The sequence below is a fragment of the Wolffia australiana genome, chromosome 17 (assembly GCF_029677425.1).
Source record: "Wolffia australiana isolate 7733 chromosome 17, ASM2967742v1".
Classification (NCBI taxonomy): domain Eukaryota; kingdom Viridiplantae; phylum Streptophyta; class Magnoliopsida; order Alismatales; family Araceae; genus Wolffia; species Wolffia australiana.
In genome coordinates, this window is record NC_135851.1 from 591,210 (window position 1) to 604,416 (window position 13,207).

At 36.4% G+C, this 13,207-nt stretch overlaps 1 protein-coding gene and 1 long non-coding RNA gene across 5 annotated transcripts; both read left to right on the forward strand.

The window, feature by feature from the left end:
• The first annotated feature begins 1,047 nt into the window (after positions 1–1,047).
• On the forward strand, positions 1,048–5,532 carry LOC144714313 (uncharacterized). 4 transcript variants are annotated; one of them, XR_013584318.1, is made up of 6 exons: positions 1,048–2,371; positions 2,483–2,531; positions 2,642–2,834; positions 2,924–2,990; positions 4,270–4,365; positions 5,514–5,532. It is a non-coding gene; the product is annotated as an uncharacterized LOC144714313 (long non-coding RNA). The 4 variants fall into 4 exon arrangements; XR_013584320.1 differs by lacking the exons at positions 4,270–4,365; positions 5,514–5,532 and adding an exon at positions 3,073–3,311 and having other exon boundaries at positions 1,053–2,371; XR_013584319.1 differs by lacking the exons at positions 4,270–4,365; positions 5,514–5,532 and adding an exon at positions 3,341–3,787 and having other exon boundaries at positions 1,056–2,371.
• A 737-nt stretch (positions 5,533–6,269) lies between these two features.
• LOC144714312 (uncharacterized) lies at positions 6,270–8,421 on the forward strand. The gene is made up of 2 exons (XM_078589035.1): positions 6,270–6,639; positions 8,115–8,421. Exons 1-2 carry the CDS (start codon positions 6,328–6,330, stop codon positions 8,325–8,327), a joined length of 525 nt encoding a protein of 174 aa, XP_078445161.1. The 5' UTR covers positions 6,270–6,327; the 3' UTR covers positions 8,328–8,421.
• The last annotated feature ends 4,786 nt before the right edge of the window (positions 8,422–13,207 follow it).

Consider the following 13,207-nt stretch of genomic DNA (forward strand, 5'->3'; position numbering starts at 1 on the left):
CAAATTGATCACACCGCATTTATTCCCCTCCATTTATCCATATCATTCAGGAATGAGGGGGAAGGCAGCCAAAAAATCTTAAGAAAAACACAAGATTGCGACATTATCTCTTTCAATGTAGTCAATTCAGTATAACGATGAAGTGGAAGATGAGGCTGATGAGATGGTAGAAACATAGAGAGATATGGAGGAGGAATCTGGAAAAGTAGAAGAATCAGGGTACGTAGAAGATGATAAGTGAATAAACTGAAGTGAGCTAAGATTCCCATTCTTATCCATCCCCTAATTAACTTATATCTCACCTAGTTCTTCTCATTCCATTGAATCACCTCACCCTTTTTCTAATTTTTGAAACATCTATGTCTTATGCCTTAGTCCCTTTTTTTAATTAGAGCACTCCCACAGATTTTTATGTTCAAGAACTTGTAGAAAGATATCTACCTAAGCTGGATGAGAATGACTACATGTGTTTTAATGAGAAATATTAGAATTAATGGACGAATGAATGAAATGTAATTCTAGGATAATGAAGTTATATTTGGATCGTATCATTGATACCTCAAGCAAATCAGATTGGCATATGGACATTGGTATACTACCTATGTCAAAAGTTTCAAACCAATTAATTTACAAAATAAGGTACATTGCCTTTTTTAATCCTACTAGGTTTTTCAAATTATTATGCAAACTGAAATCAGATGAACAGCACCAATTTGATAAACTTAAATTGATGAACTTAAATTTTTTGACTGATGCATAATATAACACGAGGTCGCTATATTTGCATTGAATAGTGCATCACCATAAAATCTCTATCTCTATTACTATAAAGCAAATTGGTGTACCCTTCTGGCCTCTGATTGGCTGAAAAAATAGTTAGAGAGAAGAGAGAGAGTGAGAGAGATAGATAAGCGGTTAAGAAAAACAGTTTCTATCTCCCCTCTCTCTCTCTTACTCTCGCGCTCTTCCTCTTCCTTCGTCGCTCCCCTTTTCTATCTCTCCTTCTCCCTTCGTCTCTCCCTCTTTTTCTCTACTCCTCTTTCTCTCGCTCTCTCTCCCCCTCCCTCTTTTTCGCGGACTCTCTCTCTATCGCGCTCTGTCTCTATCTGTGTCTCTCTCTCTTGCTCTTGCTCTATCTCTCTGTCCCTCTTGCTCTCTCTCTTCCTCTTGCGCTCTCTCTCTCCCTTCGTCGCTCCCTCTTTCTATGTCCCTCTCCTTTCGTCCCTCCCTCTTCTTCTCTCCTCTTCCTCTCGCTCTCTCTCCCTTTCCGTCTCTTTCTCTGTCACTCTCTCTTTCTCGCTCTGTCTCTATCTATCTCTTTCTTCTCTTGCTCTTCCTCTCTCTCTCTCTCTCGCTCTCTCTCTCGCTCTCGCGCTCTTTCTCTTCCTTCGTCGCTCCCCCTTTCTATCTTGCTTTCTCCCTTCGTCTCTCCATCTTTTTTCCTCCTCTCTCTCTCGCTCTCTCTCCCTTCTCCCTCTTTCTCTCTGTCGCTCTGTCTCTATCTGTCTCTCTTTCTGTCACTCATGCTCTCTCTTTCTCTCTGTCCCGCTCGCACGATCTCTCTCTTCGTCTCTCCTTTTTTCTATCTCGCTCTCCCTTCGCCTGTCCCTCTTTTTGTCTCCTTCTCTTTCTCTCGCTCTCTGTCCCCCTCTCCCTCTTTCTGTCTCATTCTCTGTCTTGCGCTATCGCTCTCTCCCCCCCTCTCCCTCTTTCTTTCTCACTCTCTCTCTTACGCTATCGCTCGCTCTCTCCCTCTCTCTCACTCTCTCTCCCTGTCTGGCTCTTTCTCTTTCTCTCCCTCTCTCTCCCTCTCGCACTCCCCCTCTCCCTCTCCCTTCGTAGCGAGAGAGAAAGAGCGAGAGAGAGAGGGAGAGAGGGAGAAGGAAAGGGAGAGGGAGAGAGCGATAAAGAGAAAGCGAGAGGGAGAGGGAGAGAGGGAGAGAGCGATAGTGAGAAAGCGAGAGGGAGAGAGAGATAGGGAAAAGAAGAGGGATAGAGGGAGAGAGCGATAGTGAGAAAGCGAGAGGAAGAGAGGGAGAGAGAGGGAGAGGGAGTGGGAGAGATGGAGAGAGCGATAGTGAGAAAGCGAGAGGGAGATTGGCTGAAAAGTGAGAAGAGAGAGTGTGAGAAGAGAGAGAGAGAGAGAGAGAGAGAGAGAGAGAGAGAGAAGAGATAGAAAGAGAGAAGAGAGCGAGAACGGTTTCGTATCCTATCATAAAACGAATGAAGAGATGGAAGTGGTCGTGGTTGACGAGGATTTCGCTCGATCTGTAATCACGCTCAAAAATGGGAGCAAGAATGGTGTTCTGAACAACAGAATTCAAGTTTCTAGCACCAAGAACCCGTACGGTGTTACGTTAATCTAGCCAAGGTATCATCTTTTCTTAACAGTTCCTTGGATTTTTTTTATTTCATGAGTAATTTACCAATTTGATTCAACAAAACCGGCGTATGATGTTCATCCCGATGTTTGATTTTGCAGAAGATCATGAACCAGCACAATGAGGTCGTGCTGTCCACTCTTGGGAGGGGTATGAATGTAACCTAAATTCCTGTCGAATTAACATTGGATTTCAGTTCAGAAAGAAACACTATCATGACTGAATTTCAAATTTCCCGTTTGTTTCTTTATTTATCACAGCAATTGGGACGGTCGTCAACATTTCCACCGGCTGGGCTACAGAGAAGACTAAGAACACAAGAAATTCTTTCGCTGATTTTCCAAGAACAAAAACTTCGAATTCTTGATACAAACTCTTCGATCAACAGAAATTTCTACATCGACCATCGAATCAAAAGCTGAGAACAAGGGCCGCCTAATTCACTAAGCCAGGGTATGTATTGATTCAAATATCAAAAATTCTCCCGGATTCTTAGATTTAAATATCAAATTAAACTGATCTTGCCGATTTTGTGTATGCAGGGGAGAGAAAATTTGATGAAGGAAGGATTGTCTTCGGAAGCCCAAAAAGTTTGAATTTCCGTCGAAGGTTGGTTTTTCTGATCTAAAAATCGTTTATCTCCAATCTGTTTTTCATCCGATCAAGTCTGATTTCCTGTTTTTTGCTTCAGATTTTATCGATTTCCCATTTCCTGTTTTCGAATTCAAGTATTTTCAAAGAAAGAAATCATCTTCTGCCGCTCGAAGAAAGGAACGGAACCGGGATTCTTCCTCTTCCCTGCCTTCGTCTTTGAAGCGTCGCGTGTTCGTGAATTTTTTGTTCCGAATTCCCAATTTGTCTTCTTTGATTTCTGGATTTCTCGCCCAGGATGAACAAAGTAGAGCGATCATATGCAAATCACTCCATTTCTCCGAGATCTAACGATAGTTTTTATGCAGATCAGAGAAAAAAATACAGATAGAGAATGCAAATCGTTGTAGAGTTTGCGTCGATCGATCGTGGCGAAAGCCTTGATCGCTTATGAGAATCACGTCCTAAGATTAGGGCAAAATCTGATGACGATATCTTTCAATGAAAATCCCCCTCGAAAGTTTCTTCCCAGATCTAAAATTTTCAAGATCTCTGCAAGTTTCGCGGTGTTTGATCTTTCATTTGATTTCTGAATTTCTCGAGCAGGATGAACAAAGTAGAGCGGCGTATGCAAATGTCTCTACTTCTCAGATATCTAACGATATTTTCATGCATTTCAGAGCAGAAAATACAGATAGAGAATGCGAATCGTTGTAGGGTTTGCATCGATCGATCGTGGTGAAAACCTCGATCGATTATGAGAATCAAGTCCAAAGATTAGGACAAAATCTGATGACAAAATCTTCAATACAAAATCTTCCTCAGAATCTATTTTAATGAAATTAATGAAATTTGAATCTATTATTGTATTTTAATGAAATTAATGAATTTTCAATCTATTAATTTATTTTAATGAAATTAAAGAATTTTGAATATATTAATTTATTTTAATGAAATTAATGAAAACTTGAATCTGCTTTCTGCTGAAAATGTACTTCAGTGAGAATTTGAATGTATTTTAATCGAATTAATGACTTTTGAATGTATTCTCTGCTGAAAAGGGATCAACGGCAGATGCTGTTGATTTTTGAAACTATTTTCTGCAATTTTGAGTCTATTTTCTGAAAATATATTTTAGCAAAATTATGACTGTATTTTAATGAAATTAATGCCTTTTGAATCTTTTTTCTGCTGAAAATGGATCAAAGGCAGATGCTGTTGACTTTTGAATCTATTTTCTGAAAATAAATCTACTTTTTAATCTATTTTCTCCTGAAAATGTACCCTTGTATAATAGGAACTGAAAAGAAATAGGACCATTATGTCGGAATGACGATCGACAGAGATTTAGGGGAAGAATGAGGCGGGCGGGCGTGAACAATGCTTTGGAGTGGTAAAGCACTTCATATGATCTCTCCCTCTTCTCCTCTATCTCTCTGACAACCCACGTTTCATCTGCACCGTCCACATTCTAATGAATCAACGGCATTTTCTGCTGAAAATGAATCAACGTCATATGCTGTTGAATTTTAACCAAATTATTTAAATGAAATCTCCGACCAAATTATTTTGACCAAATCTTCTCTTCCCTCTCTCTGTCGAACCACGTTTCATCTGGACCATCCACATTTCTAATTTTTGATCCGATCAAAGTGTGCTATTGAATTTTGAAAATGAATCTATTTTTGAATCTATTTTCTGCTGAAAAATGGATCAGCGACATATGCTGTTGAATTTGCAATCTACTTTCTGAAATTTAGAATCTGTTTTCTGAAATGAAATCTATTTTTGAATCTATTTTCTGCTGAAAAGGGATCAACAGCAGATGATGTTGATTTGCGAATCTATTTTCTGAAATTATTGTATTTTAATGAAAGTAATGAACTGTGAATTTATTTTCTACTGAAAATGTATTTTAATAATATTTATGACTGTTGAATCTATTTTGTGCTGAAAATGGATAAACATCAGATGTTGAATTTTGAATCTATTTTCTAAAATTTAGAATCTGTTTTCTGCAAATGAATCTATTTTGAATCCGTTTTCTGTTGAAAATGGATCAACCACAGATGCTTTTGTATATATTTTCTGAAAATAATGTATTTTATTGAAAATACTGAGTTTTGAATCTATTTTTCTGCTGAAAATGTATTTTAACGAAAGTTTGAAAGTAATTTAAAAAAATTAATGTCTTTTGAATATATTTTATGCTGAAATGGATCAACAACAGATGCTGTTGATTTTTGAATCTATTTTCTGAAATTTTGAATCTATTTTCTTAAAATGAATCTATTTTTGAATCTATTTTCCGCTGAAAATGGTATCTATTTTCTGAAATTTATGTATTTTAATGAAATTAATGAATTTTGAGGATGGATTTTTTCTTATCTCCCAGAATAAGGACGGCCCTGCTTTCTCTCTCTTCTCTTTATACAAGTTTGTCCTTTTGTTGATTTTTGAAGTTTCTCAAAATCTGGCGATGATTAATTGGTAACATTTATGATTTAAATAATTCGAGATGCTGATTTTCTTCTCTCCCAGGATGAGGACGTACCTACTTCCTCTCCCTTCTCTCTCTACCCAAAGCGAGCATTGCGAGCGGGCCCCACTAGTATCAATATTAGTAATTATCTGTCCACTATAATAAGTATTGGAGGACATTGAATCCTCTCCTCTCAACAAATTTTATAATTTTATAATTTTAAAATTTAAACTTTAAAACAGCATGTCGATAACAGTTCTAATTATGACAATGTCTGACAAAATCACGAAATAATTGTATACATATTTGACCACATCATTCTCATATTCAGATTTTAAATTACCGTGGCAGAGAAAAGTGAAAAACGTAAATGTGGAATTAATGAAATTAAATCGTTCCTGAGCCGTACGATGGCATCCAACGGCCAGGATCCTTGCGATGTAAGAGATGACCTGACGTGGCCGATATTATCCAGCTGGCAGCTTTTCGCTCACGTCACCCCCGCTTACATCTACGTGGCAACTTCACAGACGTAAGATGTAAACCAGGTCGGATCCCTTCGATCTAATCATCCGACGTGGTACTTTCTGAGCCGTTAGATTCTGATCTAATAATCTGACATGGCGGTCGAATTGTTCCGCAGCTCGCCCCTCGGATGACACGTGCCGTCGAAACGTCAGCCCTAGAAATATCGCAGCTGATCTACGTGGCTATTTCTCAGCCGTCCGATTTATCCAGGTCAACGATCCGCGTCCGAGGCATCAACGGCCAAGATTCCACGAGATTTTCTACTACCTCTTCTGCAATTATATCAGAGAAGCTACAAAGAAGAAGAAGAAGAAGAAGAAGAAGAAGAGCTCGGATTGATCGAAGATGGAGGTGAAGAAGGAGGAATCGAAGGTGATCGATTTGGAAGAAGAGGCGTCGGATGAAGGGAAAGACGCCGGCGAGGTGGCGGAGGACGTCGAAGAAGAAGGAGACGACGGCGGCGAGGAAGGGGACGAAGAGTTCGACGAGGAAGAGGACGACGATGGCGAGAATGAAGAGGACGACGAGGAAGAGGAGGAGGAGGTGCGGGAGATTCTTCGTGCCGGCGGAGCTGGCCCGCAGGTAGATGAAGAGGACGAGGAGGACGAAGATGATGAAGAAGAAGAAGATGATGATGATGATGATGATGATGAAGAGGTGATATGTTTTTAATTTGGTTTTGATTGGTTTTGTTTCTCGCGGCTGTTGCTTGGGTTTTTGTTCTAGGGGTTTGAAGGAGAAGCGGTGACACGATTTAATTTGGTTTTAATTGGTTTTTTCCCTCTTTGCCGTGGCTAGGGTTTTGGTTTTTAGGGGTTTGAAGAAGAAGTGGTAACATGATTTAACTTGCTTTTAATTGGTTTTTTTTCCTCTTTGTTGTGGCTAGGATTTTGGTTTTTCTAGGGTTTTGCTGGAGAAATTTGTGGTGCTTTAATCCGGGTTTGATTGCTTTTTTGGCTCTCGGTTATGGCGAGGGTTTTTGTTCTATGGGCTTGAAGAAGAAGTGGTGACAAGCTTTAATTTGGTTTTAATTGGTTTTTTCCCTCTTTGCTGTGGCTGGGGTTTTGGTTTTTAAGGTTTTGAAGAAGAAATTTGTGGCGCTTTAATCCGGGTTTGATTGGTTTTTTGGCTCTCGGCTGTGGCTAGGGTTTTTGTTTTTAAGGTTTTGAAGGAGAAAATTGTGGTGTTTTTAATCCGGGTTTGATTTTTTTTTGGTTCTCGGATGTGGCTAGGGTATATTCTCGTAGGGTTTTGCAGAAAAAGAAGACGTGGGATATTTTAATTATGGCTTTGATCGGTTTTTTGGCTCTCGGCTGTGGCTAGAGTTTATGTTCTTAGGTTTTTGAAGAAGAAGGAAAAGTGATATGTTTTAATCTGTTTTCGATTTATTTTTTCTCTCTTGTTTGCGGCAAGGGTTTATGTTCGTAGGGTTTTTAAGAAGAAGAAGAGGAGGATGTTTTAATCTGGTTTTGATTGAATTCTTTCCTATCGCTTGTGGCTAGGGTTATTTTTGTTACGTGTTTGAAGAAGTAGTGGGATGTTTTAACTATGGTTTTGATTGATTTTTTGCCTCTCGGCTGTGGTTGAGGTTTTTATTCTAGGGTTTTGAAGAAGAAGACGAGTTGGGATGTTTTAATTGGTTTTTTTCCTCTCTTCTGTGGCGAGGATTTTTATTCTTAGGGTTTAACCGTGTTTGCCAAATCTATGTTTATTTAAGTCGTTTATCTCGAAGGAATTTATATGGCATACGTAGTTGATTTCTTCTCTCTCGAGTTTCAAGTGACTTTGTTGGATCTATCTCTCGGTATTTTTGCCATGAAATTTCCTTGAAAATTTGCTGACGAATCTCTCTTGATATATTCCTTTATTTTCCATGGAGTTTTTGTCGATTCTGTCTTAATATCTTAATTCAATTTCCGTGAAGATTGGCTGTCGAATTTCTATTAATCAATCCCTTGATCTTTCTTTTTCCTTCAATGTTCATGGACTTTCTTATAAAAAAGCAGAAATCTGGTGCAATTGAATTAAATTATCAAATTCGATGAGGATCCGAAAAATTCTAACTTGATCAAGGCAAATAGAAAATCAATGTAAACTGTTCATCTGAATCTAGATGATTGATGATCATGCAGGAGCTTGGGACGGAGTACCTCGTGCGGCCGCCACGAGGAGCCGAGGAGGAGGAGAATTCCAGTGACTTTGAGCCGGAGGAGGAAGAGGACGGTGAAGAGGACGAAGACGAAGATGACGAAGACGACGGCGAGGACGATGCCGGCGCCGGGAAGAGCAAAAGGAGTGCCGGTGACAGTGATGCCGATGAGCAGCGACCTTCCAAGCGGCGATGATGGCTGGTTCATCTCTTCCCCCCAACGGTTCTTTTTTTTGAAATCTAACAGACAGATGAACACCCTGTTGCTTTTTATTCATAGGGATTAGCCACATGCTTCTCTAACTGGATAAATCTTAATTTATTTATACAAGCAGAGAGTACAGAGAAAATTTATCTATAACCATTGTTTAAGGCTTCTTAATAATCTTTGAATCATATTACATTACTTTTAAATGCAGTTTGTCCATTCATCTTTGAAGAGAAAACTATATATTTTTATAGTATATTGCCAAAATTTGAACAGCACTCTCATTCTGTTTCATTCTCTCTCTCTCTCTCTCTCCCCATTTCTCACCCAATCTCCTGGATCATATTTAATAAAAAAAATAAAGAAACAAATATGTATAGTACTAAAAAATTAATTGTCTCTTGATATTGTGCATATTAAGTTTATTTTACGTCAATTAATCTTACCCTGAATCATTACAATGCAAAAAATCTTATGAATATGTGATATATAGAGAGAGGAATGTGTATGTGGAGCATAATTCATTGGCAGATTATTGGCAATGGAAAACATAAAGCTAAAGAGGGTTATCAGATCCCATTATAAAGTTGTTAGATAAATAAACTAAGTCAACTATCCCTCTTTCTTTCTCCCCAAAAGTATTTACTAATAAATAAATAAACTTCTACTCTCTTTTTATAGAAAAAACTTAAGCTCCGTTTTGAAAACAATCCCCAGAAAACTCTCACTTCCACAAAAGTGGAGGCGCAGAGAATCAGAGCATGACAAGTCGAAATTGAAAGGACACAATGACTCAGTTTGTTCTGTCTCCACAAAATATCATTGCAAGATTTGGTGCAAGAAAATGAGATATAGGTAAGTGGACAGATTGTAATGAACTTCACTGAAAATTTTATTTTAATGGAAAATTTAATAAATTTAAATATTCAAAATCCTGATTAAAAATAAATATATGATTACAATGAACAAGAGAAGATAATACATATCAATTTTTTAACCTGTTTTCTGATATCATATTTTGGAGCATACAAGTTGATGACTTGATCTCGACCAAGACATTACAAACATGGACATCAAATCAAGAGAAGACAAAAATATGATAGCCTTTTCATTATTTGAAAAGCATGAGTCCAAGGAAAGAAGCGACTGTGATCTCTCTCTGAGTGGAAGAATAGTCAGTCAGTTCATGTTAAAAAATAAAGAATATCAATAAAGATATAGATAGACGCCTCAATTTACTTATGTTTTCCTTTCAGACTTTGTTTTATTTCAGAGGGAAAAACAAAAATCAATCTCAAGGAATAAAAAAAATGGAGACGGATAAAAATTGATTAGGAGGATAAGCAACAAAAATGAAGGATATCAATGAATTTATAGATAAAATGCCTCATTCTTTTTGTTTTTTAGACTTTTTTATTTTTAGGAAGGAAAAAAGTTTCCAACCAATTAGTTTTGAATATAGGAGAGTAACTGATGATTTAAACAAAATTATACGGATAGAGAGAGAGAGAGAGAGAGAGAGAGAGAGAGAGAGAGAGAGAGAGGAAGAAGAAGAAGAATAATAATAAGAACCAGAAACAAAATAAACCTACAATATTACTTGTTAAAATATGTAAAAAGAAGAAAAAATCATTCTTTTTATATTTTTTTTATTATCCATGATCTATTTTTTCGAAAGAAAGTTTTCTACATAATATTTGAATATCTTTGATCAGTTATGATTAATTTTTATATATAATAATTTTTGAGGATTCAAATTATATCTGAGAAATTAACAGGGCTATGTATAAATATTTTGATATTAAATTTTAAGCAAATATGACAGCATATCAATTAGTTATATCAGTGAATGTGAAAAGCAGTCTGTAATTCTGGAGACAATAATTACATAGAACTGAACCAGGTTTAGTAAACATTTAAATTTGGTAAAGATTCAACAGAAATGAGAAAATGTTTAAAAGATATTGGAAATTTAAATGAATTTACCATTATTTGAAATTGTAGACAGTTTCAGTGATATTAAACCTCAAATATATATGTGCATTATTTTCAGATATTTATGGATTTTTTGGGTGTATTTCGTTTTGAGATGGAACTAGGTTTGAGAGAATGATATGGACGTTTTTTTATTATAATATTTACATGTCTTGATTAGCTTTATTAAAGATGTTTTCAACTATTGTGGAATGCCTTGGGTTTTCATTATTGTGGAGATAACATCTTGAATCTGAGAAACCCTTGGTGGTAGAGGAAATAAGAATATTTTTGTGAGATATTCTTTTTTTTTAGTATGGTTTTACTGTTGTAAATCTCTATTTCACATGCAAGACGATCTAATTCAATATTCATGGATACAATTTATTGATTATAATGCACAATCAATGCTTATAATTGAAGTCCATGAATACATGCAATGACTAGGTAAATTATGTTGAGATCATATTACTCTGATCACCAGTATTAAACATTTTCTCTTAGCATTCATATTCAAAGGATACTTGATAGAATATCATTGTCTAGTTACACTGATATGATGAGTTTGGTTGATCCCGCAGCCACTATTATGGAGACGCTAAGGAAAAGTGGTTGATTTTTGGGGAAAATTTCACCGAATTGAGCCATACAAGTCCATAAATTATATAACACCTAATGTAACATATGTTTATTCATGTCATGGTACTTAGACTTAAGACACTAAAGACACTTTGTGAATGTATAGTTGTGTTTAGACTATGATCTAAGAGCCTCTGTTCTTGAGATTCCAAAGTGTCTTTGCTCCGATGCTGAAACAAGTCTACAAAGGTGATTGTGTGGTCAAGATGAGAACATTTGGCCTCGGTATAAGTGGAGATCAACTAATTGAATATGATGTAATGAAGTCCTTGGAAAAGGTAATGGGGTATCAGAAAAGAGATCTATGATGATTTTGCTATTGCATTATTTCTAACTAGAATGACTGATTAGGGTTTGATAACCAACCATACCCGGTCTTTTAGAAGTCTATCACGAATGAAGGATTATACATACATGATAATTGATGGTGGTAAAAACTCCATGAGAGAGTTAAAATACTCCTTTGGATCATTTAAATCATGATATGTAGCTTGGCACCCCACAGATTGGAAACTTACCCTATCAATTGGGTTAAATTAAATTTTGATTAATTAATCTATATGTTGATATATTTAACTAGTAAAGGTTCTTGATCTGTTGAAATTATTAACCAAACTAATAGATAGATCTAGAAGGTCACACCCATAAGATTTTTAGATGTTGGTGGATATATTCTAAATTAGGATTATTTTATTAAATGTTCCCAAAATAAGGTTCTTTTATGAAACTGTCCCTATGACTTTTAAGAAAAATTTCCAGATAGTGTAAAAAGGGGGCACCCTCTTTTAATAAACATGCAAGTCATTTTGGTTATCTTTCCCTTTTTTCTTTTGATTTTCCCAAGTGATGCATCCGGTGAGACAATATGGAGAGTAAATCAGACTTCTGTCAGCTGATGAACTAAAAATTAGGGTTAAAATTGGGTTATTTTTTATTTGAGTTTAATCAGTAAAATTTGTAAATTAATACTCATGTCATAGATCTAGCCAGTGGATGAGAATGGGCTGTCTCCGAAAGGAAGGGATCTTAGGGATTTAACTATATCTATATAGTGATTCAGATAGGATGATAAGGGATAGATATGGGATAAGAGGTAGTGATGCGATGAAAACACTAAGATGATGGGGGATGATGGTGGATGTAGGAGATGAGTGAGAATGGATATGGACAAAGATAATGGTATAAGATTTATAATTCAAATGGAGGAGAGAATACGGGATGAGATCATGACAACCTAGATGATGGATGGCGATGATCACTAGATAATAAGCATGAGACGAAGAAAAAATAAGAGGGAAGACATAAATGAAAGTGAGGAGAGAGTAAATAGAGGGAGGTATGCGAAGAGGTGAGATATGGATAAGTGAAGTTGAAATGGATGAAAAGGTGATCAAATTGATAATTTTGGGTTCTATATTTTATATGAGAATATAAATAACAGATATGGTAGAGATAATGAGAGACGTGTGATGATGATATATCTAAGGTAAGGGATCTAACTAATGGATCTGATGGAATCCATCTAAGTCGAGAGACAAGGCATATTTATAATGCATATTAAAGTATGCTCTTCTCTGTTCACCTGCTCCTACCACTCAAAACACAAAGGAAACCTTGATGGACCTTTAAAAACCTCACTCTTTTAATCTGTCTCTCTAGAAGGAAGTGAGTTCAAAAATATTTTTTTACAAAGATGGCGGCTCAATTTATTGATCCAATTGTATGAATGGATAGAGGTGAGATATAAAAAGATGCCCTCAAAATTTCACCTTAATCGGCCCTCTGGACGGTTGGATATCAAACCTTGAAGTTGGAGAATTCTTGGCCGTTGATTAGATTCATTTATTTCTCCCTACTCATCCTTGTCACTCCGCCACATCAGTTTTTGGGTTTTGCCTTTACTCTGTCATTAAGTGAGATGATTGGCCATTAGTAATCTGTGTCATCCTCCATCAACGACTTGTCTCGCACCATGTGTCCCCACAGGAAAAGGTAAAAGGAAGGTATAATGATATGTTATTATATAATAATAGGATAAGGAAAATACGTGCATGATGGGGAGATGCGGCAGCGTACACCACGTCAATGAAACTTTTATAAAGGCCCTATTAATGATAGACACATTAACAATGAAATTTGAGCAGATAAATATTAAATATATTCATTTAAATCAATTATAATTACAAAAATTACAAATAAACATGTATTCTTGGAAAAATTATCTCCACGAATAAAATGCCAAAAAAATCAGGAAA